The sequence below is a fragment of the Bidens hawaiensis genome, unplaced genomic scaffold (genome assembly GCF_021521415.1).
Source record: "Bidens hawaiensis isolate Kalapana, Puna unplaced genomic scaffold, B.hawaiensis_p1.1 tig00035838_1, whole genome shotgun sequence".
Lineage (NCBI taxonomy): Eukaryota > Viridiplantae > Streptophyta > Magnoliopsida > Asterales > Asteraceae > Bidens > Bidens hawaiensis.
The window spans coordinates 28,037-35,647 of record NW_027496218.1 but is presented as its reverse complement, the minus strand read 5'-3'; the positions used below and the strand labels follow the sequence as shown (position 1 = coordinate 35,647).

Genomic DNA, 7,611 nt, shown 5'->3' with positions numbered 1-7,611 from the left:
GTTAATTTTAGCTATTTGAATTGTGTGTATCCAAACAAATATTCATAACCACAAAATATGATCTATGTTTTCTTGGAGTCGTCATTCTGGTTATGTTATGATATGGGTTGCGAATGCTTTATTTTTTTTTTAGTGTAATATAGCTTAGAAGATTTTGATCGCTTTTATTTTTATTTTATTTTTTATGTTAGTAATGGATGCTAAGTAAATAATGGGGATGTTATTATAGTTTTAGGTGGCAAATGTACCACGTCAAGAACATATGGATCAACTCATCAAAGGGTCATGTCATTTCACATGCAACATTTCATGTCTTATATGTGTAGGCGTTAAAAAAAGTTTGTAAGTGTCGTACTATTTTGTAACAAAAAACACATTAATGCTTATTAATCAATCACAAAAGTGTTGAATCATTGTGTCAATTCTCGCTCGTATATTCATTCAAACTATATTATATGTGTGTCCTGTTTCCAATTACCAACATTGATATTAGAGCGGTTTTTGAAAATCCATATAAAGGAGGAGGTTGAGTCAATGTTTTAAAAACTGGTATTTTACATGTACCGGATTAAGCTAAAAAATGAGACAACCGGTTGAACCGGGTTATACCGGGATGTTCAACCGGTCGAATCACTTGCCTTATAATTTCCTATGAATGCAACCCAAGAGTAAATGATTCCATAACAAAAAAATAATCCAAAATTTAATCTAGATTAAACAATTTATACAAAAGCACTCAATTTTAAATAAATAGTTCTAAAGTTTACACGTTTAAATGTTAATGGTTGTGTTAAAAGTAATTTTGAAAAAATATAGGCCTCAAATATCAAAAAATTCTCGGTCTTAAAAACGGTATTTTAGAAAAAAACCGCCGGTACGATGTTCTAGCAAACCGGCCAAAATACTGGGCTCAAAATACCGGCCTGCTGAGCGAAATCCGGTTTAACCGATTCAACCGGCCGGCTTGAACCGGGTTTTAAAACACTGGGCTGAGTACATCACAAGATACCGAAATTGAAAATTAAGAATTGATTATCAAGAAGGGTTCAATTAAATTTTTGTCGGATTTGGGTGCATATTTTTCTGAAAATCAGAAGCAAGATATTGTAATCACCTTTAAGCTCAATAGAATAGTTCAATCGAACAAGAACACAAAAATAATCGATCAAATATAGAACGGTTATCATATGAAACTTTTGGCCATTATCATACAATTCTATGAGATCGTCATTGGATTAACTTCGGGTATATATCTGAAATTTTCGCATCTTTTTCAATCTGGATATGATCGGTCATGATGGAGGGAAAACACAAATCGACTGTTGCGTACGTTCCAGTTACATACAGTCGATGACATGCGATTACGATGTGTGCTTTGTTTAATATAGAAAGTAAAAGACTAGATTAATTGCTTAAGCAGTTAAGCTAATATTAACACTAACAAAGTTAGTGATTAATGATGGAAAGTGAACATGATTAAAAACGTACATGTATAGTGTGATTTTCAAAAATTATGTAAATGAAGGTAGAGACAAACTTACAAATATAAATGATGTAATTTGTAATTTTGGCTAAATTCAACCTATCAAAGACTCCTACTCCACAGTAAGTCAGTAACATCTGGAAGCTTCTTTTGTGAGTTTTGCTTTCTTTTTCGTTGAGATTTAATATAGTATTTAATAATTATCAACCCTTGTTAATTAGGATGCATGGAACGTACACATTGTTATCCCATTGAGAAGAAAAAAAAAACCCTTAATTAAAAGTTCGGCAAACCTACCATCCTCAAATGCAGACTATTAAAGAGTGATTAAAATCAAAGTATTGTTTTTTCCCTAAAAATCCTAACACTTGAAAATACAATGACACGCATTGTATACCGGTTTTTTATCTCCATTTCAAAACCAAGAGTTCTAGAAAAGAAAATAAAGAAAATGACGATTTAGTTTTTTATTAGATATAAAAACGTTGGTTTCCTTTCTACTTTTTATATATGTTCCGATACTAATTTTATTATTATGAAAAGCCAAATTGTATTAAAAACAAGTATTATTTATTACTAAGACTCTAAAAATAGTTTAATTTAAATACAACTCGATATTCAATAAAAGTTACATTATAGCGTAAAAAAATTAATCAAACTTATTTATTTAAAAATTTTGAAAACATTAAATATTATATGTTATTAACAAAACATGTTATTAAGAAAGCTAGGTCTTGTATAAAGGTTGTCAGTTGGAACCCCGAGTTTATCCGGGTTTTCGTCACACCGTGTGTTATGTCAAAAAATTATAGGCACAGCGACTGTCAGTTTCCTCGGTGAACGCCCATGCCAAACACAGAAAACCAGTGTGAGTCCGGTTAAGACAACATAGTTTGGTCAAAGTGTGGCAACAAAACTCTCCAAATTTAAAGAATATGGTTGGCTAAATATAAGAAAGTCGTCGTTGTTAAAAAAAGAAAAAATGGAGGTCAAATTGTATGTTTAATGAAATGTTGAAAAAATTGGAAAGAAATTAATTTTCAAAAGTTGAAAACAAATCACCTCTATCTATAAATACAAAGGGTTGTATACCAAAATACCATCATATTTATTCGCCTGAAAACTATAAGAATACCAATAAAGATAAAACGTTCAAGAAAAAATAAATGACGACTTTCTCATTGCTCTTATTTCCACCACCTCATTCCTTGTTCATCACGACAATGTCTTTTGTAAACTTATTGTCACTCACAATTGCTGGATATATGGAATTGATTGACAAACACAAGCGATATGGCAAGTTTTTTTATGCTAGTTCGTCAAACAAATCAAAGAATGAAGAAAACCATAGGCTGCTAAGTAGAAATGGAATGCTCGTATTTTATGCACCATCATTCATCGTGACTCTTGTTGCATTGGCCACCATTCCCCGCCAAGATCTTCGATTCATTATGGTTGAATATGTTCTCGTGTTTCATTTTTCCAAACGGATCCTCGAGGTACATGTTTTCATTAAATTCAGTTTAACTTTTGTCAATTGTCACATGTCATTTAATTTGATTTTTGACGGTTTGGTTTGCAGGTTCTATTTGTTCACAAGTTTAGTGGTTTCATGATGGTTAATGATGCTATAACAATTGGTGCGAGTTATTGTGTATCCACTACTACCATGATTTACGCCCAATATGTATCGCAAGAACTACCCGAGCCTTCGATTGATCTCAAACGTGTTGGACTTGTCGTGTTTTTTATTGGAATAACCGGAAACTTTTATCATCATTGTATTCTTTCTAGTTTAAGAAAGAAAGGTGATAAAGTGTACAAAATACCTAAAGGCGGAATGTTTGATTTGATTATATGTCCACACTATTTATTTGAGATTGTGGAGTTCATTGGAGTATCATGCATTTCTCAAACGACATTTACCCTGTGTTTCACTCTAGGCACGATATTCTTGTTAATCACGCGGAGCTATGCTACACGAAAGTGGTACATTTTAAAGTTTGGAGACACGTTTCGCAAAGATATCAAGGCTATAATTCCTTACTTGATTTAGATAGTCATGACCCGTGGTTAATGTTACACGCGCAGGGAAGGCCTAAAAAATGTTCCCTAGCAAAAAATTCATCGTGTTGACGTTTTATATCAAATAACTTGTAGTTTATTGGTACCGACGTTTAGGTTTGTAAAATGATATCCCTCTTAATGATGCTGAGAGTTCGAGTTCCATTGTGAAGATAATGTAGTCTTAAAATAGTTAAAAGTAGAACTAGAGGGGTGTGTGTTTATTGTTAAGTTATGATCTAAACATTACATGATGTGAAGTTGGACCTTCATTTGGCACCCAACGAATGATTATGTGATGTTGATGATGATCTCCCTAGTTGGGCGTAAAAGAACTATAGAACTCTCAAACTCATTGACAAAAGCTATACCGAGTAACTTGCCTCAACAAGGTAGAGGTTCAAGAGATTTTGGGGGCATGGGTGTGTATTTATCTAGAACGATTAATTAGCGGGTTCAAGAATTACGTAATCATGTAACACGGCGTGGAATTTTTACTAATTATAGTTTTTTTTTTGGGTTCAAGATGGATTGCGAAAACTTGTATTTAATTCAATTAAATGGATATAGTTTAGTAGTGTATAGCCCTGGACTTTTTACATGGAAAAATAATATCCATTAAAGATATTAAGTATATATCACCTTACACGTTTATCCTTTATTTATTTATTATTTTTTTAATTTTAGTCATGTACTAATTGTTTTTATATAACACAAACCGAGCTACATCTGGATAATGGGTAAGCGAGCAACAAGCTACGCCGTTATCCCCTTTTGAATCGCAAAGTCTATCCTACTAAATATAAATCCTTGGTTCCTCGGGCTCTGCGAGTCACTGTGGACCACCTTCTGCACTCGCTCCAAGAAACGAACCGCCTCGGGAGCTAGGGATCCAAATGTGTCGAATGCAAATGGAATGAACACGTGTTGAATCTCCAAACACGATGCCTCATACTTAGCAACCTTCCTAAATTACGCTCTTTAATAATAACGTTGAACGTCCTTTGTGTAAGGAGATTGTAACACGCTTCGTCCTTATGGCTGAAAGTATAGGTTTTGTTGTTACATGTATCAAATGCTTGTTACATATACAACAACGAAAGGGATGTGAACATTGAAAGGTAAGTTCCAGCCGTTTGCTTTGGCATGGGCTAGACGTCAAACTTTATCACGGAAAATAATATATTCATTAGAATTTTCTTAGCACGTGACTTTTCTCTCTTGTATATACTTTCACTCTATAACAATGTAATGCCATTATAGATAACTTTGGAGCAAATGAAGGGTGTGTTTGGGATTCCTTATTTTCTTTTTCTTATAACTTATGATGGTTGAATAAGTTCTTTTTGTGTTAACAAAGTGTTTGGGAACCCATAAGGCCTTTTTCATTTCTTCTTATCAACAAAGACAAAATAAGGGTTTTTAATAAGTTGAAGTTCACTAACTTATCTCCTTATAGGATTAGAATACCCATTACACCCTTCCAGGTTCCATTCCCCCATTGCTAAATTATGTCCCTTTTAGTCATTTATATCAATAAGTTAAACCAAACACTTTTAAAAAAATAACTTATTGTCTTATGTTAATCCAAACACTTTTTTGGAAACTCCTTATTAGAAAACCATAAGATCTTTTTATCTTATCACAAAAAAGCGTTTTTACCTTAAATAAGGAATCCCAAACACACCCTAAGTAATTTTTGAGTAAATTAAAGATAACATCCTTTAAGTCTTTATCAACTTACATGTTTATGAGTTTATCGTTTATCTTAAATAATTACGTTGAATGCCCTTTATGTAAATTGATTGTAACACGTTTGGTCATCTAAGCTAACAAATGTATGTTAGAATTTATGTTAAATGACCAATGTAGCATTAGATTTTAACGAAAAATCTATAATCCATTAGCTTACGTAATGTGTTACAAACTCCTTAAATAAATGACGTCCAATTTGATTATCAAAGTATATAACCTGCAAGTTGATATACACTTAAAAGGAGTAATAATTTACTCCTAAATTACTTATAATAGCATTAAATTGTTATTTCGTTTTTCAACTTAGTTCTATCTTTTCAACCTAATAACTTTAAATTTGATGCATACCGTAAGTTTAACAATTTATGATTCAAAAAGCAGCTTCATGGACCTTTTATGAAGAAAAACTATATTTTCTATTTGTAGGTTTCCAGCCGGATCTACACGAGATATCGCGTTCTACGTAGGTGCGGAATCCCTACGTAAGACGTTACGAGTATAGAAAACAATACGAGCTAACACACGATACGATAATCAAACACACGTTGTATTCCAACCGTAAACACGTGATACGATGATCACTGAATACAAAACTCTCTGACTCGAATACACGAATGAACTAAAACTTTTTCTTAATGAATAAGCCGTCTACAAATGGCTTATATAGACACGACAACTTCGCCTGGTATGTTCAGGCGAAGTTGTCCCTAACTTCGCTTGTCTAACAAGTTCGCCCATATAAGCGAACTTGTTAGCAACTTCGCTTACATACAAAACTCAAATCTAACTAACACGATTACAGACACTCGACACTGAACTACTGACATCATGCACCAACAGACTCCCCCTTGGCAGTAGCTTCATCTTTTTAGCTTCAAACACGTGTCTAGTAATCTTCAATCTTCTATCTTCAAGCATGCACTCCTTCTCGTACACAAACCGAGACAACTCTTTGATATTTCCTCGCTTCGTCTTTCCAAGCAGGAATATAATATCTTCTTATCATTCAACACCTGCAAATCAGCTTGCGATAAGTTTACCAAGTGCATCGGATCGTACACTCTAAGCAGCTCTTGTTCATCTTCGTCTTCCATCACTGCCTCAGCTGTCTCACAATCTACAAACCACCACTTCAGGTCTTTAAGCACATCCTTGGGCATTAGCTTCATCGGTACTTCTTTCAAACACCGGATCGGTTTATACTTCTTAATCATCCAAGGTTTTCCATCAGCTCTCAAACCTCTATCCTTGTCTTCAACAAGTTTTCCCTTTTGTGGTTTCAACAGCTCAAATTTCTTCTCTTTTATACTCTCTTTCCACACAATCTTCCCAATGACTCTAGCCATATCATCGTCACTTCTGTTTATCAATCCCAATCTGGCTAAGTCTTTCACTTCACATTCTGGCAGTGTATTCAACGATCTTAACATCCTTCTAAAGTACTGAACACAGTCATACCTTTTAATCACGAAGAGCCTCAACTGCTCATCATATATCCAGCATATAATCCCTTTCTTCGCTTCAGCATAGCCTTTAATGTTGTAACTCTTCTTAAACATTGTAGGGACCGCCGGTTTCTTCATTTTGACGAACCACTGAGCATAGCCTTCTTTCCATCTAGGCTGCTCTTCCCATTCAGTCTCATCATTCCCAATCTCTTGACTCATATCTACATTCTCGACTTGCGGTATCTCATGCTCCACATTCTCCTCAACTATCTCTCCCTCTTCAATCTCATTATCAATCACAATCTCTTCTCCAATCTTCTCTATCACATCACTCGGTAGTACATCATCATCACCAACCAAACCATCATCCATCTCCTCTACGTCCACCACCACCACATCATCACCACCAGCTGCAGTTGTCGACTCCCCCTGAGTTGTGGAAGTTCCAAGAGCTTGATCAGTTCTTGGCAACTCACCACCTGCATCTTTCGATGCATTGGGATCATCGTCTCTATCATTTCGTCTCTTGGTCCTCAACTCATCGCCTTTACAGCTCGTCTCCCCCTGAGATGCCAAGAACTCCTTGAAAGCATCTATGATTTTTCCATGTTGTACCAGCAGGGACGACTGCATCTGATTCTCTGCAACTAGGCGCTGAATAGCCTGGGTCTGGATAAGATTAATCCTTGACTGCTCTGCCACGACCCGTTCCAGTGCTGCTATTCGTTTAGAGTCTGATAGGGTTGCATCGAAATCGAACCTCATATGTGATATATCTTGAGTGTACTGAGGAGGGATTTCCGATGTCACCGGGACCTCAGAAGTAGAAATAGACGTAACCGCAGGTGATATCGTCACCGA

General features: G+C 35.0%; 1 protein-coding gene across 1 annotated transcript; it reads left to right on the top strand.

The window, feature by feature from the left end:
* Window positions 1-2,548: 2,548 nt before the first annotated feature.
* Window positions 2,549-3,799, top strand: LOC143587698 (uncharacterized). Its single transcript, XM_077068915.1, has 2 exons — window positions 2,549-2,982; window positions 3,066-3,799. The coding sequence occupies exons 1-2, from the start codon at window positions 2,650-2,652 to the stop codon at window positions 3,537-3,539; spliced, it is 807 nt and encodes a 268-aa protein (XP_076925030.1). The 5' UTR covers window positions 2,549-2,649; the 3' UTR covers window positions 3,540-3,799.
* The last annotated feature ends 3,812 nt before the right edge of the window (window positions 3,800-7,611 follow it).